The sequence below is a fragment of the Eptesicus fuscus genome, chromosome 15 (assembly GCF_027574615.1).
Source record: "Eptesicus fuscus isolate TK198812 chromosome 15, DD_ASM_mEF_20220401, whole genome shotgun sequence".
Lineage (NCBI taxonomy): Eukaryota > Metazoa > Chordata > Mammalia > Chiroptera > Vespertilionidae > Eptesicus > Eptesicus fuscus.
In genome coordinates, this window is record NC_072487.1 from 34,103,748 (window position 1) to 34,131,120 (window position 27,373).

General features: G+C 43.8%; 1 protein-coding gene across 3 annotated transcripts in view; it reads right to left on the bottom strand.

The window, feature by feature from the left end:
- The window catches only part of KANK1 (KN motif and ankyrin repeat domains 1), a 178,319-nt gene that overhangs the window by 47,878 nt on the left and 103,068 nt on the right, over positions 1-27,373 (bottom strand). For all 3 annotated transcript variants that reach the window (XM_028150504.2, XM_054727752.1, XM_054727751.1), the window contains exon 3: positions 15,536-15,654. In XM_028150504.2, coding sequence (XP_028006305.2) covers positions 15,536-15,572 — 37 coding nt within the window. In that variant the 5' untranslated portion in view covers positions 15,573-15,654. The remainder of the gene's footprint in view (positions 1-15,535; positions 15,655-27,373) is intronic.

Genomic DNA, 27,373 nt, shown 5'->3' on the forward strand with positions numbered 1-27,373 from the left:
CTATTTACATTTCATAAAATTCACCCCATTTTAAGTGTACTGTTGGGCGAGTTTTAGTAAATATATACCATTGTGCATCTAACACCACAATCCAGTTGTAGAAAACATCCGTCATCATCCTTAAAATTATCCTCAGGTTTGTTTTATCATTTGCTTTGTTAACAGGTAATTTTTCTTCTCTGGGCTTCTGAAAAAAGCCTGGTATTATGTAGTCACATTAGTATTGTCCCAACTAGATACTAATATCAAAAGCCTTGTTCTCAAGAATTAAACTGAGGAAAAGCAACAGAGTGTAGTATTTCTTAATCCTGCAAAGCAAAAATATCCTGCTAAATTTTTATTTTCTTTTATATTATGTTCTGGGAAGAATAGAGCTTATTCTACAAAGCAGTTGAAGGTCATGATCTCACACGTAATCTTCTATGAAGGAGAGGTCTAGCAGAAAAAGACATTGTATGCAAATAAGTCTCCAGTCCTCTGGTAGGGAGGATGACAAAGGGTGTAATGGGAGAAGAATTAAAAACAGGAGAGTCACAAAGGTTCCCATTGTAGTGGCAAAGGCACACCTGTCCGCCTTTCCTCTCTCTTAACTTATGTACAAAAGAAGCAGCCAGATGCAGTCTGGGAGGATGAAGATGTATGCAAGACTTTTCCTCGGCTAGGTGGAGAGTAGGCAGAAATGGTGACTCCCAGTGAGAAGGGCAGTGGGCCGTAGACAAAAGGCTTCTGTGTTTCCCAGGCTGGCTGAGTGAGTGCACTGACAGTCTTCCCAGGAGGGCGGCTGCAGAGTTCTCAATCAAGCACACCTGAGCCTATGCTTCTTCTACGCCTACTTAACAGGATTACTGCATCAAGATCCTTCTCCAGAGGGCCTGACCCCAGGTCTAGAGATAAAGCCAAAATCAAATGAAGTATTGACTGGTAACAATGAGTTCTATTTTGGACATTTCAAGATGCACATATCCTGGGATGCCCTGCACTTACCGTCCTCTTCCTCTCCTTCATTTCTTACCACCTTCCCAGCCTCAGAGACACAGCACAAATGCACCCGGGTTATCAGTCTCACCACATCTTTCCCCACCATGCCCTGCGCACAATTCTTCTTGAACGCACGGTTCCACGTGTGTCATACATTTATATGAACCTCATTTAATCTTCACAACAACCCATATTGCTACTCTACTACTCTAATGCTCCCGCCTACTGGACTGCTGTATTCATGCTACACTGCACTGGAGAGCCACACAGCAAACACATTCTTTCCTGTCGCCCTTAGAGGGCAAAGCAAGCTGGGGAAGGGGAGGGAAGCCGACATTTCTGGTGGATGCTGTTTCAATGCCTTTGCTTGTACCATTCCTTCCCCTTCTGATGCACACCCCACACCAAACCTTCTCGGACAAAATATTTCTAGTTTGCAAAGATCAGCTAAAGTATCGGTTCTGCCTTGCAGTTGTCTCATCTTCCCAGCCACCTTTTCCAGCCAGGCTCTCAGAGTAGCAACTTGTTTTTCCCCCTGTTCCAATCTGTGCACACACCTTACATTCCTACAACCTTACAGGAGCTCTGTGCTTTTCATCTCAACCACAGCTGTGCCCCAGCCCTGCAGGTGCCCAGGATGCATTCGGTCAATTGAATCCCTTCGTGAGGAGCCAAACTTGGGAGTATTTCCTCTTAACTGCATGAAAATGTCAAGGACTCTGAGCCCTGGCCCTCACTTTACCGCTGAGGCAGGACAATGGGTGAGGGGACTAACATCACCTTTGCCATTCAAGGTGAAGGTGCCAAGGCTGGAACCTCCCAGAGCAAGCATGTCAGAGCCACAGGTTCTCAACCCCGCCGCACAAAGGGCCTGGGCTGTTTCTAAAAATGCCGAGTCACCGTCCCACTCCCACCCCAATGAATCAGAATCTCCTGGGGTGGGGCCGGAGGCATCAGCAAGTTTAGAAGCTCCCAGATGAGTCTATGCCACAGCCCGGGAGGAGACACTGGGCTAGAAATCAAGCAAAGTCTGAACCTCAAAGTGTGCTCTTCCTTTAGGCTAAAAAGAAGCCGAGAGCCAAATTGGGGGCAGCCCTTCAAGCAACTCAAATATCTTCAGAGTCCAGATCACAAGTTCAAATACCTTTAGAGTCCAGGCCAGGCGTCCTCAAACTATGGCCCGCGGGGCCACATGCGGGTGTTTTTGCCGTTTTGTTTTTTTACTTCAAAATAAGATATGTGCAGTGTACATAGGAATTTGTTCATAGTTTTTTTTTAAACTATAGTCCGGCCCTCCAACGGTCTGAGGGACAGTGAGCTGGCCCCCAGTTTAAAAAGTTTGAGGACCCCTGGTCCAGGCCATCGACGGAAAGGAAGGGGTCTGGAGGAAGTTGGGGGAGACCAGAGAGTCCCTGTCCTCTCCAGTTGCCTGTGGACCAATGGAATATACACCCCAGTGATGTGCCAGATCTTTTGACTTTTCAAGAGAAGCTGAAGAAATCAGTATTTTTCTATGAAATTGCCTAATTTCAAAAACTTTGACAATTGATGGGGGGAAAACTATATTTACCAATGAAATACATAATAAAGTAAAAAAAAAAAAATTGGGGGCAATTAATTCAAATTTTAAAAAAGCTTTGAGTTGGTCAAACAGAACATGCTCCCAGGCCTCGGTGTGGCACCCAGCAAGGACTTCCCGGTATTCATTCGGGATCCAATTTCATTCCTGCTCCCATCCCTTTTCTTTTCCCACTTTCTAAGGGGCCAACTTTTTCTCATTTTATATTGTAAGAGTCCTTGTTGGAACAAGCTATAACAAATTAGAAAAACCATTTTAATTCTGGTGCCTATTAACTTAATTGCTTCTGTTTAAATTGAGCTCTTTTACTACTAAGATGTTAAAAGAGAAAAAAATCTCATGGGTACAGACAACAGTGGAGTGATTACGAGGGTGGGTAGGTGAAGGTGAAAGAGGGCACGGGCGGAGGGGGGGGGGATAAATGGTGATATAAAAATAAAATAAAATAAAGAGAAATAAATAAATAAAGACAAAAGCAACCATCAAAGCAACAGTCCAGGATCCCTTGCGCCATTTCTCTCACAGGTAAACTTAATGTGCAAAATCCTGATGTATAAGCCTACCTGTAAGAAATCATCTTAAAAAGAAACAGATCGAAGGCAGGATGCTGTTACCACTTTTAAAGAGGGCCTGAGTTATTTCTGCTGTATTTGAGACTTCTTCCCAACCCCTGAAGAATTCAAATACCTTTATGAGCTACTTTACCCGTCTTTTCTCAGACTGTGATGGGTGTGACACCAAAAGCTGGGTGTCTAAGGAAACCGCGGTGAGGGAGAAAAGCGGGCGTAGTTCCTGTCCTTGTCACCATAGCTGCTTCTCCACCCACATCCACCAAAGCCTAAGGGACTGGCAGGACTTGAAGGGATTACAAGGACAGGTCCGGCAAGGGCTCCCAGCTCTCTCTTGCCCTGTGAGGTGAGATGTGTACAGTGTTGGGTGTTGGAAGAGGACTCCCTCCTGTGTGGGACAGGGATTAGAAGGATCTGCTCCTACAACTGAATGCCAGGGGAGATTTTCCCAGGAGAGGCCACAGTCAACAGGAGGAGGGTGTGTGCCCCGTGGAGGTGTGAGATTCCACTCAGGAGAGTGAAATTAGGAAGAGGATGCTAAGGAAGATGGGCCTGTTTTAAAAGGCCAGAAAAAGTCCTCTTTCTTCATTATACCCTACTCAGCCGAGTGCATTTCCCCACACATATTTGAGCCTGAACACTGGGGTCACAATGAATTCATACACATGAGGCTTCCTTTTCAGTCTGGGTTGCCCCAGGATTATTACTTTCATCCAATTTAAACAAGAGACTGTCACGCCAGTATTCCTATTGCTGGGGAAACTAGTCACATACCCTGGTCTTATATAATCACAAATGGAACCAGGATCTCACAAAACTCTGGCTTTATTGTAAAGGATTACTTTAGTTATTTCCTTTAACTAATAAAAAAAAAAAATAAGCAGTGCAAAAAGAAGAAAAAGAGACTGTCACGCAATATGCTTTCATCTGAGATTTAAAATCAACACTTAAAAAAGTCAAATGGCCCAAGCTGGTTTGGCTCAGCGGATAGAGCGTCGGCCTGAGGACTGAAGGGTCCCAGGTTCGATTATGGCCAAGGGCACATGCCCGGGTTGCAAGCTCGATCCTCAGTAGGGGACGTGCAGGAGGCAGCCAATCAATGATTCTCTCATCACTGATGTTTCTATAACTCTCTCTCTCTCTCTCCCTTCCTCTCTGAAATCAATAAAAATATATATTTTTTAAAAAGTCAAATGACAAAATTAACTGAAGCACAAAACCAAATAAGGGAATTAAAACTTTAGATTACCACAAAGACTATAAAGGCTGTAAATAATCAGTGATGATAAGGACAGTTTTTCTCATCTAAAAGGGGTGACAGAACTGCAGAGACCTTCCCAAGAAAACCATGGGAGAGAAGGAAGGTAGATCAACCGGCCACACTCCCACCTGAGAGGTCACCAACTCAGGTTCTCATCCAGTTTCAACCAGCCACCAAACCAGACTAGATACTAGGCCTGGGACAAAAGAAACCGACCAGAGTTCCACCTCCTCTCTCCCTGGCTGGGTTGCTAACAAGCAGAGAAAGGAGAAAGGAGAGAGGCCATGAAAGAACTTTGCAAACGGCCTGTGACAATAACCCTCCCTGGACAACCACATTATATCAGGTCACCTCTCCCTGAAACCCAAAGCATTTAACAGACACGATCATTGTAGGCCTCCCTAGAGTACGTGATGGAAAGAAGGCAGATACCAAAACTTCCACTTAGAGGAAGAAGAAAAGCAAGCACGTGTGTGTGACAAGTGAGAGCCACCTGTTCATTCAGGCTGGGAGAAAACTGCAAAGGGCGTAACAATATAAGACTGGCAACTGGCAGGGCTCAATCCCACAGATTCGTAAGTAGGCACTGTCCTGCGTTTTGCTCTGTATTAGATGCCCAGCATTATGCCAGCACCAAGCCGGTGTGCTGCAAATATCTCTTGAACACTGAGCATGTTGACGATGGGCACACCAAGATGAAGAAGACACGGAATCTTGTGTCTTCAGACCTCAGAGCCTACATATTAGTGGAGGTACACATCCATAACTCTTACCTAAAAGCAAGAGATGACAACTACTTAATAGAATGCAAAGCTCCCTGGGAATAACGAAGAGGAAGGGTGACTTTCCATTGGGAGTGTCCGAGAACACACCTGTTGGAAAAGGTGAAGAGAAGAAGCAGGCCGTGAAGGACAAGAAGGGCTTATATGAATAGATAAGGCAAAGACGTCCAGAGGAAGAGAACAGTGCTCTGGGCAAAGCCACTGAGAGGGGAACAGGACAGAGTGGGACAGGGGAACAGCAGCTGGGAGGGTGCAGGGGACCGCGCCTCTTTCATAGCTCTTTGGACAGAGCTGGTGTCTCGCTCCTTGGAGCCGTGGAAGCTGGGAAGGCTCACCATGATTTCTGCACGCATGAGGACTGGAGAAACAGAAATAGACCCCGGATTCTATCAAAATAAGGCCAAAAACAACAGCTCAGAGTTAAGAGAAAGGAACAGAGATTAAATTGAGTGAAGGATAAAATGGTTGGAGAGAAAGAAAAAAATAACAAAAGTATAGAAAGCTGAATGATCCTTAATCTTGACAGCCATCCTTAACCAAACAAAATCACAAAGCAGTGAGAGTGAGGCAAAGACAGACCCACTTTCGCAGGCCCTGAGGACTAGAGCGTTCCAACAGAGGGAAACAGCTGCCTTTACTGCCACATGCATGAACGTGCAGTCACTTAAAAGCCAGCTACTGAATGAATGAACTGGCTGAACTGAAGTATTTCTACTGAGTTCCGAGTCATTTCTTCCGGTAGTCCCCAAATGACACCCCCATTTAACTTCACCACTATTTGGAAAGTTTACTTTTTCATCATCGAAGTGTCCAGAAGATGGAACACCAAAGAATAACACCCCAGAGGAAAAGCCCCCGGCTCTGGGTCCCCTCTACCTTTCTGAAGATGTTCTGGTCTTGGGTTTCTTCACTTAAAAGCAGTATCCAGAGGTGGCGTTAAGTTCCAGCAGCTTTCTGGTGCCCAAAGAACGTCTGTGCACCCTTCCTCAGAGATCACACAGTGTGTGTGTGTGTGTGTGTGTGTGTGTGTGAGTGTGTGTGTGTGTTATGCAGGAGAGTGCAGAAGGCAGTGCTCAGGATCTGCTGGGATCCCTTACGGGACTGGCTTGACACCGCTTCCCCTCACACGGCCAAACAGCGGTCCCTGGGGCAGACGTGGAAGCTGTGGTGCTAATGGAAAAATCTGGTGGCCCAGGACTTCGGTGTTTTGCAATGTTTTCCTGTAGGCTGCTGCTGCTGCACTGCTGGAATGGTCTGACATGCGAACCATTCCCTCCTCCCCTCCCCGCCTACAGACTTCCAGGTCTCCACCCCGCGTGCTATAAAAATCAGTGTCTCATCGGGCTGATTCACCCCTGGAAGGGGCGGAGTCCCGGTGAGGGTACATGCTGCATGGAGCCGGCAGGTCTTCTGCCTCCTCTGCCAGGCCAGAGAAGACAAACCCATCTTTGTCCTCACAGCTGGAGGGGACCACACCACACGGGCTGCCTCAAACACATGTCCCTGGTGCGCTCCCAATCTGAATAAAGCATCCCAGCCACTGGATCTGAAATGCTGGGGAAAAGGAAATAAATGTGCCGTACCTTGGCAGGTGTGTGGAATTAGATGAGGGGGATATTGAGAGCAGAGAGAGAGAGTGAACTATTTTGTGAGTCAGTTATAAAAACGTCAGAGTTGATGCGCACGGACTAAGGTTTTAAAGGTATTAAGCAGCTTGATTATGAATGATTAGAACTGTCACATCTGTCTCCCCCTTTTTATATTTCTAGTCTGGGAATATTCTCCCCTTCCTTCTTCCAGGAGACTCTTAAATGTGCCTTCCGGACAGAAACACTCCTAATGCCTTGGCCTGATGGGCGGTAGATGCCAGAGGAAAGGGCAGCAGAACATGGGCAGGGATGGGAAAATCGGGCAGGACAAGCTGAATCAATGTTTTCACAAACTTATCTGCAAAGCTGATGGGATTTATCCACTAAACTTTCGAAACACTGTGAGACTAAATTTAGAGAGTCACATGACTATCTCTTGATGCTACCTAACAGAAATCTCGTCCAAAATATAAAAGACCCCTTCAAGAGAAAACTTTTCCAATTAAGTAAAATTGTGAAAAAGAACCTAAAATAATCTCAGTATTTGTGACTATTAATAGCAAATGGCTTCCATAAACTATTACTCTAGTACCAGCTCCTTTAAGTAAAGATTCACATGTCAAATTGCAACCACGGCCACCACCTTTGATCCAGCTGGGAGAAATGTCACGGACCACTCAAATCGGGCTTGTCACAAACAGGACGGAGCAAGAGCAGGACAGAGGTTTAACTTTCAGGATAAGAACAAATCCCATGAATCCAACAACGTGTCCCTCAGCCCAGCTCTCCCACATGTCGATAGTTTTGCTTTTCTACCTGTTGGTTGGAAAGGCCTTCTGAATGTTATAGAATATTATTTAACCTGAATTTTTAGCCATGGCTTGCTCCAAGAACTGCTAGGATTAGAAATCTAGTCACATTTTTTTTTTTCAAATCCTCAAAATAGCAGCATGCTTATTTTTAAGTTGTGAGATCACTAAGGTTATATGCACAAATGGTCTGCACAGCTTAAAAACTTCTCATTTTTCAGGCTTCATAATGAACTGCAACCCAAAAGCAGGACCAGGCTTTGCCTCCAAAACACGAGCACAGTCCTAAAGCATATGGACATGAATAATCAGCTACACATCACTCCGAAAACATCCCGCAGAGAAGCCAGGAGAGGAAAAAGGGAAACACCAATTTATTTTTAATTAGAATTTCGAGACGTGTTGGAATGACTCTTAACAAATCTGATTTCCTGACTGGGTCTTCCTTGAGGTTTTTATTAGAGCAGTCTCCTCAAAGCAATTTTAATTAAAATCTGTTGCCAGAAAAGAGCAAGAATTCACTATTCCTCTGAATTTGAGGACCATGCTAATATTTTTTCGTGCCAGATCAAAACAAACAGCTTTTCTTTTTATTTATAGAAAAGGACCCCGGAGCAGAAACCGAGAGCTTCAGTCACTCATTCCCCAAGCCCATACAAACCTTGCTCAGACAGGACACAGAGGAGATGAACTGGAATTATCCAGCACACAGGAAGAACGCAAACCCTGGAAAAGGAAGCTGGTGAGTTCCACTCCGATGGGCTGAGCTGGCTCACCCAAGTCCCTCAAGAAAGAGGGGGAAGTGCCTGATCAGAAGTCCATGCCAATACTCACGATGGGAAGTCGGTGGGGGAGCAGGCACAGGACATGCGCGTTCTTGGAGGAAGGGCTGTCTTAATCCTTTGCCCCAAGATGCAAGCTTAGAGCGACAGCAACAGCTCACGTTCTCAACACAGAGAATCTCCTTATGGGGTTTTTATTTGGTGTTTTTTCTTTCTTGCTGGCACCCACAAAGCATCTAGGAAGAAGTCTCCAACCAAAGGGTATCTTTGCCCAGCACCCGGATCCTGCCCTTCCTATACTTCCTACACTCGCTGGAAGTACCTTCCTCCGCCTAGCGGGAGAGGTAATCACCTGTTTGAAATCAGACGCTTAACCCATTAAGACGCGCTCAAGGTTTGGAGCAAGAAAGCGTATTGGGTGAAGCTGGCTCTGGCTTGGATTAAAACTCAAGCCCTGTAAACAGGCGAGCCCCGAGCAGGCACCGACCTTTGAGAACCTCTGAAGGGGCTGCAAGGAATCCTGGGGTTTTGTTTGACCAGAGAGGCAGGACCCCGAAACCCAGGTCTCCTGTTTGTAGGTAGTCTCGGCATTTCCACCGCTAGGAAATTTCAAGGACAACGGCTTTTTACTTAAAAAAGGTAACTGTCTTCTCATCCACCACCCCTGCGAGAAAATGAATTATTCCATTTGTAAACGTCAGTGTGACATTAGCCTTCAATAAACTAACAACTAACAGCTTCTTTTAAAGCTGAAATGCACAATCTAACTAAATTCAATTACTAGATGCATATAAGGTATTAGATATATTTTAATTTGCCTCTATAAAATAATTCACACGAAGAGAAAATAACTTAGCAACATAACCCCTATCATGAAGGACGTTTCATTCTTAACCATGCTACTTCCGGGTTTTATACATTTTCTGAAATTACATACTTCCCCTGGATCCGTTTAATCAGGACGTCACAGACACCACCCTTCTGATTTTAATGTCAACAGAATGCCGCACGCAAAGAAAAGAGACTCTCCCTATTGAACTTCTGGCTTAGCCATTAACGTTTAGGTGACAAGTCGTGTTGTAGTCACCTAAAAGTCGGGCAGGGAGACTGGACAGGTAGAATCTAAAAGACCCCCCCCTCCTCTCGCTCTTACAGGTTTTTGTTCCACCCTCTCAGCGCTCCCGATAGATACACCACTGAACACACCACCAAGGGGAGAATGCAAAGCACAAGTAGGAACACACATTGGATCCTTCTGCACACGGGACCAGGAGACCCCGGAAGGTCATGCCGGCCACCCACAAACCAGAGCAGCCCCCCGTTTCTCATCGGCTCACCCTCTGCCTCTGAACCAGCACCGACGCGGATGACACGCCTGGGACTCGCCACGGAGAACACACCGCCTGCCTCTGCTGTGCCCGGAGACTCTCCCCACAGATGGCCTCAGAAAACACCGGGGTGGTTCCAGCCAGACCAGTCAGTGCAAACTGGTCTTGCACTTGACAAACAGCAGGCAGTTCCTGCTGTCAGGGTCACCGCAGTGGGCTCAGAGTTCTGTTTGAGAAATGCTCCTGCCCAGGAAAAATATTGACACAGCCGAGAGTGGGCTGCGGGCGTTCCACCTGCACTGCCGGGAGTCGCTGGCTCTGAGGGACCGGGGGTATCAGTGGCCTTTGTACCTCCTTGAAGATCAGCGTGGAGACCAAGCCTGGAGCCGAATCACTGACGGGCTCACGTATGAAATGTATTCCATTAATTTAAAATGACAAAACACATTTTCATGCAGTTCAATGAAGACTTTAATAAGTAAATAATGCATCTGTCTGGGGGGAAATGTATATATTTAGGCTGTGAAAGAGAAACAGCAAAAGAGGGCAAAAAACTGCAAATAAACTAGTAAAGGCAAGTATTCGCAAAAATACAAGACGGTGACGGCAGGCATAAAAAAATCGCTCCGTAGTGCTCCTCTACTTGTCTCCTTTAACTGCCGGACTCAGGACAGCAGCACAGCTCCTGCCCCAGGGCCTCAGCATCCGCCAGGCCCTGGCACGGCGGCACCTGTCCAGGTGTGTATTAGATCAGGAGCGCGCGGCAGAGGCAGCAGGAGGGCAGTGATGCCCTCTGACATCGGACCTGCACCCTACATCTTAAAAAGTGTTTTTTATGGCTATGGTTTTATTTTTTTTCTCACAACAATCCTGTGAAGAAGGCAGGACAGGTATTATTATCTTCAATCTGACAAATAAGCTACTTATTATTTGGCTTCTGAAGAGATTCTAAACTCTAATTAACGTTTCACAACATTAATTAGTGTTTAGAGAGGTATCAATCGGTGCTTCCAGTTTACAACACGATTCAGAAACTTGGGGAAAAGTGGACCGCCCCATCTGAAAAATCTGCAGAAATACAGCAATTTGCCTAATCAATGACACCCCCCTAGGTACTTCCTAATTAGCTATAAGAGAACAGTCATAATCAATTATGATGCTCATTCTCATCACATTAAAAAATGACACAGGGCCCTAGCTGGTTTGGCTCAGTGGACAGAGCGTAGGCCTGCCGACTGAAGGGTCCTGGGTTCGATTCCAGTCAAGGGCACGTGCCCGGGATGCGGGTTCGATCCCTGGTAGGGAGCGTGCAGGAGGCAGCTGATCAAATGATTCTCTCTCATCATTGATGTTTCTATCTCCCTCTCCCTTTCCCTTCCTCTCTGAAATCAATAAAAATATATACTTTTAAAAGTGACTTTAGGGTACTCTTACTGACACCATAATAAAATGTTTTAAATTAATAAAAACAAAACTGCGTCAGTCATCAGAAGTCCGATGAAGGATCTGGTGAAAAGGAGGTAACACCGACAAACGACTGACAGTGACAGGGGGGGCAGGAAGAAAAAAGATGAAACCGGTCAGGTTGCCAGGCTTAGCAAATAAACAGAGGACACGCAGTTAAATCTGAATTTCAGGTAAACAAAATACTTTTACAGACTCTGTCCAGAGACAACCTTAACTTCCTCTCGAAGATCAGATTCTTGAGGGTAGGGATTTCTGCCTGTATTGTTCATTGCTGTGTCCCCAGGGCACAGAACAATGCCTGGCACATGGTAGGTGCTGAGTGATGTTATCCATATTTATCAAGCGAGGTGATAAGGGCATGGGTGCTTGCTATGTAACCCCATTTTGTAAGCCTGAAATGGATCCTAACAAATTTTACAAGTGACAGTATTAACTAACTGCTCTTACTTTCAAATCGGCACCTTTTATCCAATCTCACTGAAGGGCGCACGGGGCAAGTCAGAGTATAAAAGGACCCGTGACTCGTCCCTCACCCAATTGCAACTCTAAGAGGGGACCTGAATGTGGGATGATCAGTCGTCAGATGGCTTCGCAGCCAAGGGCGCGGTGTGGCCAGGTGGTGTTTTTTTCAGCTGCTCTACTTTTTTGTTTTATTCTTAAAACCATGAACAGTGTTTCCTTTGCCAGGAAACTTCTCATGGGATATCTTCTCAAGTTCTATGGAGCCCAAAGCAGTGATTTTTTTCAGGGGGATAGGTGGGAGGACCCCTTTTGGGCGTAATACATCTAGGGGAAGTATAATTTTAAAAGCGCATATTTAATATTATATCATATCTTTGGAAAATAAAAGTAATATCAATTACTCCACACTTAAAACTCCTACTAAACTACCCAAATAATTTATCTTTTTCTCAGGGGAAAGATTAGTAACCAGCCTTCATTAGCTGCCTAAAACCCTCTTCATCCCATCTTAATCTAAGGCCTGTAAATTTCATTTCAAAAATAGTATATTCATAACAAGCGTATAGTTTTGCATTGTTTGAATTTGCCTAAAAAAAAAAAAACCAACAACAACAATGGGTGTTTGTTTTATAATAAAAAATGGGAAAAGAAAAGGTAAAATTATTTTTATGAGCACAATCTTAGCTATGTGAAATATAGGGTGTTCCCAAAAAATGTATACACAAACTTAGAATAATTATAAAGGGAGTGTTTATTAAAATATATTTCATTTTCAAAATTGAGCTATCAGCTGTTAAAGTGTATATACATTTTTTTGGGACACCCTGTATATAAAATATAAAGACCATATGAAAATTGAACAGAACATTTATTTCTGGGAGGTGGTATTACTAGTAATTCCTGCTTTATTTTTTTAGACAATGCTACACATCTATATTTTAAAATGTTCTACACTGAGCATCATATATATGTATATGTGCTGCCATGTATATGCAGATACAATGTATACATGTTTAGATAGCTGTATGTGTGATTAAAGTAATTGTGTATGACTGAGCCTCTAATCAGATTTGCTTTCAGGCTTGCTGAGGTCATGGTGATGAGAATAAACAAAAACCTTCCCTTGCCTGGTCCAGATACCTGCGTACATGAACAAGCCATACCCTGAAACCCAGAAGCCGCAATTGGAGAGCTTTCCTTTGCATTCAAACTCGGTGCCCAGGCCCATGAGGCAGGACATAGGGGAAGAGGAACGGTTACAGCTGGATCATCAGATTCGGGGAGCAAGAGAAAAGAGAAACTTCAGGAAAAGTCAAGTGGGACAAGGAATTAGGGACAAATGGAGTAAATGTCTAAAACCCTTGAAGACAGATATTGTCAGAGACTCCAGAGGGTGGGGTTGGAGCCCCCTTACCCCCCACCCCAACAACAACTCCAATTCCCACCTTCCTTTGAGCGTGGGAATGGAAGTGAGGGCAGGGAAGGGAAGGAAGGAAGATAACAGCATCGCTAGATTGAAACCTGCCCACGACTCTCAGGAAATTTCACAATGCTTCAGTCTCCTTCCTTATCAAATATTTCACTAGAGAAACCAGTAATAATCCCGACTTTTTTCAGTTCACTTAGGTAATTTACTGAGCTTCGCTGTGTACCACGTAGGGATGACAGTTGCTGGCGATGATGAGAACAGCGTCCCTGCGAGGGTTAAGTATGATAATGCAGGCAAAGCATCTTGGTCATTGTAGTGTTCTTTACATGTTAGATATTGTCCTTCATATTTTATTGTTGACAGCAGTCCTAAGCAAAATTTAGAGAAGTCCCAACAAGTTGGGTAGTAGAAAGGACAAGCAATAGAATGGGCAAAAGAAACAACTGAGTTTATCTGGGTTTGGTTTTCAGCAAACTACATCATTCTTGCCAGAGAGGATACTTACAGCTGGGATTGCTGGAATAAAAAGTCACATATGCATACCTCATACAAAAATAAAACTCAAAATGGACTAAGGACTTAATTGTAAGACCTAAAACCACAAAACTCTCAGAAGAAAACATAGGCAGTAAACTATTTGATATCAGTCTTAGAAACATATTTTCGGGTATGTCCCATGAGCAAGGTAAACAAAAGCAAAAATAAACAAACGGGACTTCATCGAACTAAGAAGCTTCTGCACAGCAAAGGAAATCAACAAAACAAGAAGACAACCTACCGAATGGGAGGATATATTCGCAGATGATACAGCCGATAAGAGGTTGATATCCAAAACATGTAAGGAACTCACACAACTCAATAATGAAAAAATAAGCAATCCTATCAAAAAGTGGGTCGAGAACCTGAAGAGACATTTCTCCAAAGAGGATGTACAGACGGCCAACAGACATATGAAAGATCTCAATATCACTAATCGTCAGGGAAATGAAAATGAAAATCACAATGAGATTCCACCTCAGAACAAAGAGTCAGTAAGTAACAAGTGTTGGCGAGAGGTGCACTGTTGGAGGGACCAGAAATTGGAGCAGCCACTGTGGAAAACATTATGGAGATTCTCAAAAACTAAAATAGAACTAAACATAGGACCCAGCAATTCCACTTTTGGGTATTTATAAAAAAAAAAAAAAAGAAAGAAAAAAAAAGGAAAACACTAATTTGAAAAGATATATGCTCCCCTATGTTCACTGCAACATTATTCACAATAGCCAAGATATGAAGCAACTGAGGTGTCTGTCAATAGAGGAATGGGTAATGAAGATATGGTACATATATACAATGAAATGTTATGCATCAATAAAAAGGAATTAACCGCCCCCTACTTGCAGCCACATAAATGGACCTAGAGGGTATTATGCTAAGTGAAAGAAGTCAGGCAAAGAAAGAAAAATACAGCATGATTTCAGTTATATGTGGAATTAAAAAATAAATCAAGATAAGAAACAGACTTATACAAACAAGGAACAAACTGATGGTTGCCAGAGGGGTGTGGGGTGGAGAGATGGGTGAAAAAGGTGACATGGAAATAGTCAATAACACTGTGATAAATTTGCACAGTGACAGATGGTTACTAGACCGTATGGCGAGCACATCGTAAGATGTATAAATGTTGAATCACTAAGTTGACACCTGAAACTAATATAATATTGTCTTCCAACTGTAATAAAATAATGATTGCTTTGGGGGGAAAAAAAAGTCACGTACATGGGCAGGATGTGCCCACTTCAGGTCTCTCCTTTCTGCTGTTACCTTTAAAAGGACCCCTCTTTGTTTTACAGTTTACATACTGCATTTGCTCTATGAATTTCTCCCAAATTTTAGATAAGCAATGTTGGAATAGATATGTAAACTATATAGGTCTCCACTGTAATCACGGTGAGAAGTAGAATGCGAGTCTTTATGATTCAGAAGGTGGCTTGCTGCACAGTCCCCTGGGAAAGTCACTTCAGAGAACATACCCTTCTCTTGCCCCCTCCCTTTCCCTTTGTGCAGCAACATCAAACACAACTGCTCGGGAGTAGATCCTAGGGATTGGTTTTAAGCATCCAAACTCATTTTCTCTCCCATCCTTCAATCCCTCATACAGAAGTACCAGGGGAGTATACATTACACTTGCATCAGCATTCAGGAGTTTACATTTATCTTTCAACACTTCAATAGAATTAACTGAGGGAATAATTTACCTCACTGATTTCTGTACATAAAGACTCTAAAGATAAAAGCAAGTTCTCTAAGAGATTAAAAATCAAAACAATCCTCTCCCCTCCCCAATTTTATTGGATAGAACATCGCTTTGAAATTCTAGTTATCTAGGCAACTTGCTGTTATCTATCCATTTAGTGAAAGAGAAATTAGGAATTGGTTTGAGCATAGATACACACACACACACACACACACACACACACACACACACACACACACACACACTCCAGAACACAGTTACCTGAGGCACAGCCGTTAACCTTTGTGGTGTGAGCCATGCTGGCTTGAATCCAACGACAGATCTAGAAAGGAGTGAGGAGTCATGCAAATTTATGCATCAAGTTCCCAAATGCATTCAACCTGAAACAATAAAGAGAGCCCCATCAAAATGGATCATTTAAAAGTATGTACAACACTAAATCTTAGACTTCTGTTTACAAGGATGATTGCTAGTGGAGAAAGCAAATCTGAAAGGGGGCAGAGAGCCTGTGGCTCAAGGGGGTGGCCGCCCTGGACCCGCCATTCGGTGCTAAGGGAGTAGTAACACGTCGACAGGTGCCCCCCCCAAGGACAGGCTCTGAAAGCAGGTCTCCAGTGAATACTCTGATGGGAAACAAAACTGGTTATCCAGGAACGCGACTTTTTAGGAAGGTGGTCTTCAAGTACAAATGACCTCCTAATGTGTATCATTCTGTAGCACTTCACAGACTTTTGGTTTTTAAGCTTATCCTCCTTTCGAAATGTTGGTTCAGTAGTTTCATTTACTCAAGTTCAACTTGAAAGCAGTTGTTACACCGCATGGTCACATTGTTTTAAAAAAAGATGAACTTCATGCCAATTTTTTGAGATATCTCAAGTCTTTCACCTAAACACAAATGTAATCCAGTTAATCCCCCTCTTAAAAACAAAACAAAAAATCTTCAATATTTCCCATTTTCCTGTTGGATAAATGTCAAATGGCAGTTTTTTATTTTCCAAATGGCAGTTTTGAAATATTAGGGTTCGTGTTGAGCAACATACTGGTGTTTATTTTACATTGATTCTCTATTAAAAGTTAACTGAGATTACCGTAACGTTACTTATGTTACAATCATTGAATTTAGAACAAATGGGGGGGGGGGGGAAAGCAAGAAAAAGAATAGAAAAAAACATTACTCCAACCTTTGCAAAGCAAACCATGACACAGACAGAAATAGTCCATTGTTCTAACTCTAGGCCCATGAAATCAGAAGAAATTGAGCTTAACAAATTCCAAGCTCAGAACTGAAGTGTCAATTTAAAAATCTACCATGTGACTCCTAACAACAGAATGTTAAAATAACAACATATCCATATACACTGTAATCTAATGCAGCCATTGAAATCATTTACAAGTTTTTAATAATATCGAAAAACACTCAAAGGACATTGATTTTAAAACTATCCTATCACAAACATAATTTCATTAAAAACGTGTACCCGAACGATATGTACACAGTTAGACATGTATTTAAAACAATCAGAAGTAAATACACCGAAATGTTCATTGCCCCAGGATGCTGTGCAATTACAATTTTACCTCCTTTACTACTTTTGTAATAATAATTATTACTATTAAAAAGCATTAGATACTTCCTGTCAACTTTGTTTTTGTTTGCTTTAAAAATGCTATGCAAAAAGCAGCTATCAGACCCCAGTCATGGAGGTTCTAAGAGGTCAAAAATGTAAGTAAGTAAAAAGGAAGGAAGAGGAAATGGCTGATCACTTGGCTTGTGAAATTTCCCGCATTGTTTGATGGATTTGTGCAGTTCAGAGCTAACTACTGCGAAAGCGACTCCGTGCAAGCGCGAACGAATGGCTGCTGCTGACAGGAGTGCCCCCTGCGCGGCTTTTCCAGCCGCAATGACTGCGGCTCAGCTCCGGCAAAGACCCAAAGCTGGACCTTCCACGGGAGGCCTCCCCGTCCCCTCGCCGGCTCCTGGCAGCACACTAGGAGGGGAGGGGAGCTGCAATCTCTCTGACTGTGTGGCAATCGCCCGACATTCTGCTGGAAAGGGGCACTGGGTCAGGTCCCGGGCATTGAACGTGGAGAGCAATAACCTCTGTGCACAAGCAGAGCCATCTGAATCAAAGCAGGCTTTAGGGGTAGAGTGAGCATCATCTTTGAGAACAGGAATAACTATACATGTCTGACAAATGTGCCTTTGTAAAAAAAATAGGAAAGAAAGAAAAGAAACAAATGGGGACTGGTCGGACTGAAGGAAGGGGAGTGGGGAGATAAGGGGGCCAAGAAAAGAAACCCAGCTTCTGGAATTATTCAACGAATTATACTTTTAAAAGCCAACAACAAAAACCCAAGTGAAATCCCTCTTTCCTGGCCCCTTTTGAGCCTGGTGTGTTTGTACTCTTGCTTCATGGTGGCTTGTAAATACCACCATTTAAACTCTTGAGGGCGAGCAGAAGGCAAGAAGGAACAAGCTGCATGGGTTATGGATGCATGAAGTATGTGTCAAGGTATGTGGATGGAGATGTGCCCAGGATCTCCCTAATCAAGCTTCATAAACTGTGGTCCAAGATTCACTCATGTTGTTGGACCCCTTTCATCCGGCAGAAGATCTTTATCTCAGATCCAAATGGGTCCCCCCCCACCCACTCCTGCAAACTGAACAATAAAGTCAAAATGAGGGGGAGCTTAAAGTTAGGAACTATAAGCCTATCAGTGGTAAAATAACAAGACATGCCTGTCACTGGGCGTGGATCCTGGCAGTGTTTGTGCAAAAACAAGTTTTATACTGTGTATCGATTTTCCTCGGGTATTGCTCATGCCTGACAGGTGGCCTCAAATTGGGAGGACTGCGTCTTCTTAGTGACATGCAGATTCTTAGGCCGGGGTATTGGATAAGCCGGAAAAGGTTTGGCCAGGGTCCACTCTCTGTTACAGATCAATAAACTGCTTCTTTTCTCCCTCAGAGAAGACTCAGACCAGTAAATCTTAACTGGTACAATGGTGGCTTAGTTCTGCTTACTAAGAAAAGAGCACTTCTTTGAAAGGATTTAGGAAAATACATCAATAGAGAAAATAAAGAATTCGTCTTCTCTATTTATTTCAAGAGACTGATCTGCACTGAAGAACATGTTAGTAGCTCCCCAAGTACAGTGCAGAGAATAATGCAGAGATTATACGAATTAACCCCTAAATACTTTCCATTAGCTTAATACAATAAATATAAAAATCAGCTAAAAAAGAATCAGCTCCCTAGGTCTTTTCTAAGAACACATCAATAAAAACAAATAGATGAAATTGAGGTTTGCTATGGACTCTAGGCTAGCACGGCCAACCAATCAAATGCCATGTCTCGGTTAGAACCACACTAATGACGATGCCACCGATGCCACGGTTGATGACAGCCAGTATATATTGCGCTCTTGCTGCTATAAGTTATTGGAATCTAAAACATAACCCACTTTAAGGCAAAAATAGTTATTGGTGATTAAATGGTGACAAAATGCTTTTTTAAAAATTACATTAATTATAAGACACATCCTCATTTCAGAAGTGTTACCATGTGAAACTTGTGCATCTGAGAACTGGCGAAATTATGTTACATTCAAGGCCCTTTTTAAGGCACTGATTTAAACCTCAAAACAACCCTATGTAACATAATCCTCGTTTCCCATTTTATAGATAGGAAACTGAGGCATAGGGAGGTTTAGAACTTGCCGAGGTCACACAGCTAGTAGACCTACAGGAGAGAGCTACATTCGGGGCTAAGCGAGTCCTCGGTTTAGAGTGAGGACACTACTGCTTTAACAAGTAAGAACTTAGATGCACAGGTGAGTGAGGTCCTTTTTAAGGTAGTCAGTCACCTGACGGATGTATATGCTTTATTGCAAGGATGGCTTTGCTCAAATCTTTTTTTAGAAAGAAAGTTATGTTTCAAAATTTATGTAATTGTTTTTAAAGCGACTGAATTTCCAATTTTATTCCGCGGGGTTACATGTTTCAGAACTTAAAGAGGTACTTCTATGGCACACAGGAAATGTCTCAGCACTTAACCATCACACTTTCTTCTAGACTCCACATTCAGTCAGCTTGAGTATCGGCCTTGTTCCTTAGATTCGGCTACGAATGTCACTTGACTCTTTCAAAAAATTAAGTACTTTTTCAACTGAAAACATTGTCCACCACTGAGGACAGGTCGGAGGCTCTCAGTGGAATCATAGTGGTTTCAAAAATGGATAGAATTAGACCTGGCTGGGTAGCTCAGTTGGTTAAAGCATCATCTCCATATGCCAAGATTACGGGTTCGATCCCCAGTAAGGGCACATACAAGAGGCAACCAATGATGCATAAGTAAGTGGAACAACAAATCGATGTTTCGCTCTCCTCTCCCTTCCTCTCTCTTATCTCTAAGTGGATAATAAATAAAAAGAAAATGGACAGAATTATGGCAAATAATTAGAATAAGAACGCTGCTGCTCGAGAGGACAATTATGACAGGAGAAACAATTTTGATGCGAAAGTTCAAGAATCTCTTTTATAACATGTCACAGTATTTTTTTCTTCACTTAATGAAATTAAGGAAGCAATATAGTTTTACCTAAAATCTGGAAAGGACAGAAGATACAAAAAAAAATAATTTATTACCTCACAATCCTAATGTAGCCATTGTTACCACCTGAAGCTATTTCTTTTCAATATATTGTTTGACTGGATGTATATTTTAATTACCTTAACATGTTTTAAAGACCTATAACATTCCAGAATGTGCACCAGCTGTTTTTTCTGAGATACGAGAAAAACTAAAGTGCTGAGCCATTCCCAGAAGTTCAGCCACTAGCACTGTGAAGCCCACGGAGACACAATGAAAGGAGAAAGCCTAGAACAGCTGTGTACACCATTCGATTCCAATCCATAGTGCGGTCTTACTTTGCCCCAAAAGAATGAGAGTGGCCAAAGAATGTATTCACAAGAGACCACTGGGCCTAAGTCATAAAGGATAACTGAGTGTGTTTTAGGGTGAGAAAGATGGAAGGTCATTCTAGGCAGAAGGAACAGCACTTTTTAGCACATGCAAAGGCAGAAGAAGAGAAAGTGCATGGCAAGTACAAGCATAGTGGCTAGAGCACTGTCTACATCCATGAGGGCTCAGCTGTAAATAAAGTGAACTGACAGAGAGAGAGATGATGTCAGGAGACCGGGTGCTAAAGAGAAATCTGAAGGAAGTAGGTGCTACAAAAAACCAAACTGAAAATCTCTCTCTCACACACACACACACACACACTAATTTAAAAAAAAAATGCCAAGTTCATTTATTTCTTTAAAGAAGCCAGTCTTTCAAACAGGCACTCAAAAGCCTATCTAATGTATAATATACCATCTATGAGTGTCCACATATTTCTGTCAAGAATTTAATTAAAGGTTATTTATTTAAAAGTACGTTTTGTGAGCAAATTCTGGCCCCAGTTCATCATCAGGTTACCTTCCGTTGATTTTGAATATTGGCTCCTACTAGAAGAATTGTGGTGAGTAGTATTAACCAGCTCCTGGTTATTTTGCAACCAAATTGCCTAATTATGACCCAATCCCATTTGGTTTCCTCAAGTATAGCAGATAAGTTTTCTTTGTATGGGTGGGGTATAGGTAAAGAGAAATCTCAACTATCAATCCAGATCTAAATTAAAATTTTGCATGGACACTTGTTTTCATTTATAATGTAGGAAAATGGCTGAGTTTTACCCATGAGAGAAATTTTATGCTATGCTTGTTCGGTTATATTTTCAAACTTATTCCTTGGAGTAACATATTTAAGAGGCTGAAGGAAGTACCGTATTTTCCAGCGTATAAGACGACTGGGCGTATAGAAGATTTTCCTGGGTTAGAAAGTCGTCTTAAACGCCGGAAAATACAGTACTTAAACCACAGGAACGATTTAAAATGCAGACAATAAAGACAAAATATGAAGAAGCAAGAGTAAATAAATTCATTCAACAAATGTGCCGGGTACTGTTTTTGGCACTGAGGATACAGCAATGAACAAAGCAGACGACCCACCTCATTCCTTTCCCAAAATAATCTAACCGAAGATCTGTGCTTTGGGCCCAAAGATAATTTAGGTCACAGTGTACGTCACAGATTAGCTGTACGAAAAGCCAATTCCTGACTTATCCTTTTTGCCTTATTTGAAAAGACTTCCTATGTTAAGCTCTGCCTCCCAGTGCACAAGAGTGGGCAGGAGTGTGCCCACAGGCACTCGGCACCATGGAAGCACATCAGTATCTCCCCCAAGAGTGTGCATAAGGGCAACGCTGTTAACAAACGGGTTAAAACCTTCTCACAGCCTGCAAATACTTTCCGAGCCCTGCACTGGCTCTGCTCCAGGGGGGTTGCCGGGATCCACACAGCTTCCTGAACACTTAAAAAGAACTGATGCTGGCAGATTTTCTTTCCAGGAAATTTTCTGTGATGAAAGTTTATCAGATCATAACAACCTAGGCTGAAAACTAACTGCTTTTCTCAAAAGAAATAGGGAACAGACTGGAGAAGAACAGATAAATGAACATTAGAATTGTTCCCCTGACTAGTGTTAGAGTGTCGGCCCACGCACCAAAAGATCGAAGGTTCCATTCCCAGTCAAGGGCACATATCTGGGTTGCAGGGGCCAGGGTGCCACCTTTCCATTTTTTGTTGACTTTAGAGTAGGGGCGGGGAACGTCTGGCCCACAGGCCGTATAAGGCCCACAAAATCATTTGGTCTGGCCCTGCCAAGGAATTAGGGGCGAGTTAATTAAATGTTTGACCAAATACAGCAGGCTAATTTTTTAAGCTGGTAATTTTTTATGGCCTATGAACGGTGTTGTAAATATCCAAATGGCCCTTGGCAGAAAAAAGTCCCCCATCCCTGCTTTAGAGGAAAGTAATTTTATGACTCAGTTCAGTTGTAAGCACATAAAATAGTCTTTACTGACTTGCTTTGATTCATCTATAAATAGTTTAAAAACAGATCATAGCAGAACCCTCATCTTTGATTTTATAAATTTGTCCATATTAGTGAAGTCTTGCTCTTACTTAGTAAGCATCCCTGGTAGAACTTTATGAGTTAAAATACCAGTGCTTTTGCCTATTCAAATACTAAAGAACCAAAACGTAACAGACACAGATGTAAGAGAATTAGTTCACGGTAGTTTGAAGGCTTCTGTTCATTCCCTATTTAAATTATTTAAAATATGCAGTTATTAATACTATTTACTGCTATCATGGACATTTTCCCTTTCATTCCTCTAGGACTGGATTCTTGTATATTCTGTGTGATTACTCTTAAATTAATTAATACACTATTAATGACAAGTTCAAGGGTGCCTGGGACTACCATTAGGTAAAAGAGATCATAACCTTGAAACAGGGGTTCTTGAAGTGCGGTCCCCAGACCAGCAGCATTGGTAAGGTCTTCTGGAAACTTGTTAAAAATGCAAATTCTCACACCATCCCAGACCTACCAAATCATGAACTCTGGGGGTGGGCCCAGCAGTCTGCAGTTTAGTAAGTTTTCCAGGTGACTGTGATGCAGGCCAAAGGTTCTCAAAACCACTGGCTGTAAATATGTAATTGGTTAATTGGGGGGTGGGGGAGGGATGAAGTCATAAGGCACCTAGAGCCGGGAATGTCCTTCGATTTTATGAAAATGGTACCCAGTAGTTTAGAAAATATCCCCCAAGAAGCCTTAGTTTTTTCCCCCCATTAATTTATTGAAAAGATATTGACTGGACACTTAGCATGTAGCAGGGACCCTGCTGGGCACCATCGTGCCAAACAAAATAGACTCAGTTCCAGCTCCTTGGTGCTTATAGATAGGAATTACACACATACACACCAGCAAATTATTAGCAAATCATGCTAAATACCATGAGGGGGGGAACAGGGTTGAATGAGAGTAATGGAGGCCAAACTCCTTGGGACTGAAGTTGAGGATATGCAGATGAATGGGATGGGTGGTCTTTACAGGCTTCTCTCGGGAAATAACACGGAAGATGAGACCTGAGAGATACCTAGAAGTGAGCTGCAGGAGGTGGGAGATAAGAATAGTCCAGGAACAGAATGGAGCTCAAAACAATGCTGCCACGTGATTTTCTCCAATGGCATATAAAACAACTCAATAGAAGGAAAGGCTTTTTATGAAAAACTAGTGGCCCTGTGCACAAATCTGTGCGCCAGTAGGTCACTGCTGCCCTCCTGTAGCTCTCCACCTACTGCCATGCTCTCCTGTACCTCCTCCCATCCCCTCTCATAGCGTGCTGCCCTGCCCCCTCCCGCAGCTCTCCGCCGCCCGCTTGTAGTTCGCTGCCCCACCCTCCTGCAGATCCATGATCCAGTCGTTACGTAGTCAGTCATTACACCTCACAGCATAACGGATAATTAGCATATTCCTCTCTTATGATATAGGATTATATAGAATGGTGCTACAGCAATTGGCCACGTAAAGGCAAAATAATGAAACTGATCTTAGCCTTTCCCCTTACACAAAAATTAAGTCCAAATAAATCATAGTCTTGAATGAAAAACAAAAAAATATATAAAGCTTTCAGAAGAAAACAGAGATCTCCAATTCTTGGAAAAGAGTTCTAGACATAACACCGAAAGGAAGATGGATAAAAGTAAAAATGGATCAGGCGGTCTTCATCAAAATTAAAATCTGTTTTTTTTCTTTCTGTGAAAGAATGGCCTGGAAGCTCGGGGTCAGGATAAAGCTCTACGCATCTGAGCAACTGAGTTTATTAAGAGACGGAAGGCGCGCCTTGGGCCAAGCGGAGGCGCCATTATGAGATTTGGCCACAAGAAGGAGAATGGGTTTTATTCTAGGTGCAAAGTAAAGTCAGGGAGGGTTTTAAAGCCAACGAGCAACATACGATAAATGGCCTTATCTAATCTAATAATAGACAAATACGCAAATTGACCGCACCTTCGCTACACCTAAGCCACGCCCACCAGCCAAGCCACGCCCACCAACCAATCAGGATGAGTATGCAAATTGCCCCAACAAAGATGGCGGCTAATTTGCATATCAAGACAGTGTCCAAAGAAGCCAACAGCTGCAGAAGGGAGTAAAGCTTCGAAGAAGCAAGCAAGTGGGGGGGGGGGGGGGGGAGAGAAGGGCGGGGCGGAGGCAGGGCCGGGGGTGAAGGGAAACGCGGGCGGGCTGGAGGAGAAGGCGGGGCGGGGGACAAGGGCGGGGCGGAGGCGGGGCCGGGGGTGAAGGGAAACGTGGGCGGGCTGGAGGAGAAGGCGGGGCGGGTGACAAGGGCGGGGCGGAGGCGGGGCCGGGGGCAAAGCGAAACGCGGGCGGGCTGGAGAAGAAGGCGGGGCGGGCGGAGGCGGGGCCGGGGCCGAAGCGAAACGAGGGCGGGCTGGAGGAGAAGGTGAGGCGGGCGAACAAGGGAGGAACGGAGGCGGGGTAGAGTGCAGCAGGAAATCCTATTGCAGGATTTTTCCTGCAACGGGAAAGCTAGTTTCTCAATATTTTGCTTAGGCTTCTTACCATCTTTACGGAGAGGTAGGTTGGGGCTGAAGAGCTTTAAAAATTTTACTTTCCACTATTTACTGCAGAAAGGCCCAGCCATCCCTAAACAGAGACTTCCTAGATGCTCCTGTGTTTCCCCATAACTTCTAAGTTCCTAGTTACTTCATGGAAAGTTAAAGGAGGGCGAGTGCCCAGCCCAGGAGGTACTCTGTAAGGTGCGGCCGAGCACAAGTTCCCAAACGTTAAGCTGTGTCATCAATACAGCAAACGCACTGCAGCCGAAAACGGTTAGCGTATGGGAAAAGCTGAGACCAGACACGCAACGCAGAGACTTAAAAAGGCAGAACCTGCTTCCACTGTGTCCCAGCCACACTCAAGTGCAAGCGGCCCCTCACGCGTCATACAAGCTCTTCAAGCAAATCCCGAACCCGGCTTTCCTTTAGTTGTGATAAATCGCACTTGAGCTCTTCCCTTTTTCATAGAGGAGACTCAGAACATTCTGTGCTTTTTTTTTTTTTTTTTTTTACTGTCCAGGGCTTCCCTCCTGGGACAAGCACACTGCTTTCATGACTCGGCAAAAGTCGTGCTGCTTCACGTCCCCGTCTACCCTTGCTGGGCGGGCCAATTTCAGGGCGTGGGCTGGGGTGGGGGCACTGGCATCTGCCACAAAGATTTCATTTAGAAAGAGGAAATGACTAAAAACCCTATTTCCTGCCGGAGTCCCATCCCCCTGGGGAGATGAATAGCAGTCTGGTGACAACCTGACCGACGAGGCCACACCCAGGAGGGAGAGCCTTGTCCCCTGGGTCAGCATCGGAAGGGAGGACCCCTGGGATGGGTCACACCAATTTCAATTGCCATCCACCACCTGACCCTTCTGCTGGGAAATGCAACAACAGGCTGGGGGAGCCGACTCAGCAGCTGGGACTTCAGTCCCTCCCCCCTCCCCGGGAGGTCCTGCCTCTCCCTTGCCCCAGTTCCCTGCCCCCTTGGAAAGGCTCTGAGGGCAACGTCTCAACTCCAGCACCCTAGGAGAGTGCCAGAGGGTGGAACTGCCAGAGGAAAAGCTTCACCCCTAACCCAGGACAGAAAGGTTGGGCTCAAGCCAGAAACATGGGCTGAAGCCAGGTCCCAAGAAGGCTGGCTCTCCCCGAGGGTGCCGTAGGGCAGCACAGAGCCAGGTGCCACCAGCTCCTGAACGGAGGGCCTTGGGCACTACTGAACACCTGGCCCCTGGGTGACAACACCGAACGGGCTGGGTCTCAGGCAATGATCCCAAACTCAGAGTGAGCTGGAAGGCAAGATCCCAAACTCAGAGTGAACACTGAGATCTAGATAAAGGGGGGGGGGGGAGGGGGGAGGGGGACACTTTTAGTATATGTGTATCACACTAAAGTAAAATTAATACACAAACATTTGTTTGAAACTACAGGTAAAGGGGGTAGGGAGAAGCAAAAGCAAAAATTTATAGCCACCAAAGGAAGGTAGATGTTCACTAATGGAAAACTGTTATTTCCAGTTTAAGGTGTCTGACATCTCATTGACATTGTTCTTATTTGTTCTGCACTTTAAAAAACAAACATAAAAACTGTGTTGATAGGCACCTTCTAAGCCCCTTGCTATGCGAAGCGTGGTACCTAGGCCGACAGCAGCATCTACTTGATGCTGACTTGTTTAAAAAGCAGAATCCGGGGTCCCACTCCAGACCTACTGGGTCAGAATCTTCATCCTAACGAGATGCCCAGGCAATTTGTATACACAGGGACGTTTCAGTTTGGCCCTATTTGCCTCATCAGGCCTTATGCTTCCTACCCGGTTACCTTCCCTCCTGAGGGCCCACAGCAGTGGCTCACTACCTTGGCCTATCACCGAATTATAGCCTAGACCCCACCAAGGACCAATTAAATCCCTCTCTGAGGTGGGACTCAGACAGAAGTGGTTTTTGTTTTTGTTTTTAGATCACATATTAGAACTTTATTTAGTTGAAGAGGAGCAGAAGTATTTTTTAAAGCTCCCCCAGGAGATTCTACTGCACTATGCTTGAGAGTCACTGGTCTATTCGAGTGGTTTTCAAAGTGTGCTCCCTAAACCAGCAACATCAGCATCACCTGGAACTTGCTAGAATGCACATTCATTCTCCGCTCCTCCTTGTCATATTCTCATCCTCCCTTCTTTCCTCCCTCCCTCCCTCTGCCTCTCTCCCTCTCCTTCCCCACCCCCTCTCTAAAATCAATAAATAAAATTTTTTTTAAAAGTTAGTTCTCAGAAGGCAGGCATTCTTGATATCGATTTTGCGCAATAACTAGGCACCTGGAAATTTTTTTTAAATTATGTTTCATAACAATAGCTTAAAATTCATTTTAAAATGAGGATGAAGCCAGGAAGATACACTTCAGGGGCTGAGGGGTTCAGAGGGGCAAAGCATGCAACAGATGGAGACTGTGGTTTAGAGCAGCAAATGATTTCTACCGTCCCAATAGCAATGATGCTTCCCCAAATCTGACCACACAGCATCCCAAGCCTCTCACAGAGATTCTGATTCAGGGAGTCTGGCATGGAGTTGACATTTATGTTTTTCTTTTTCT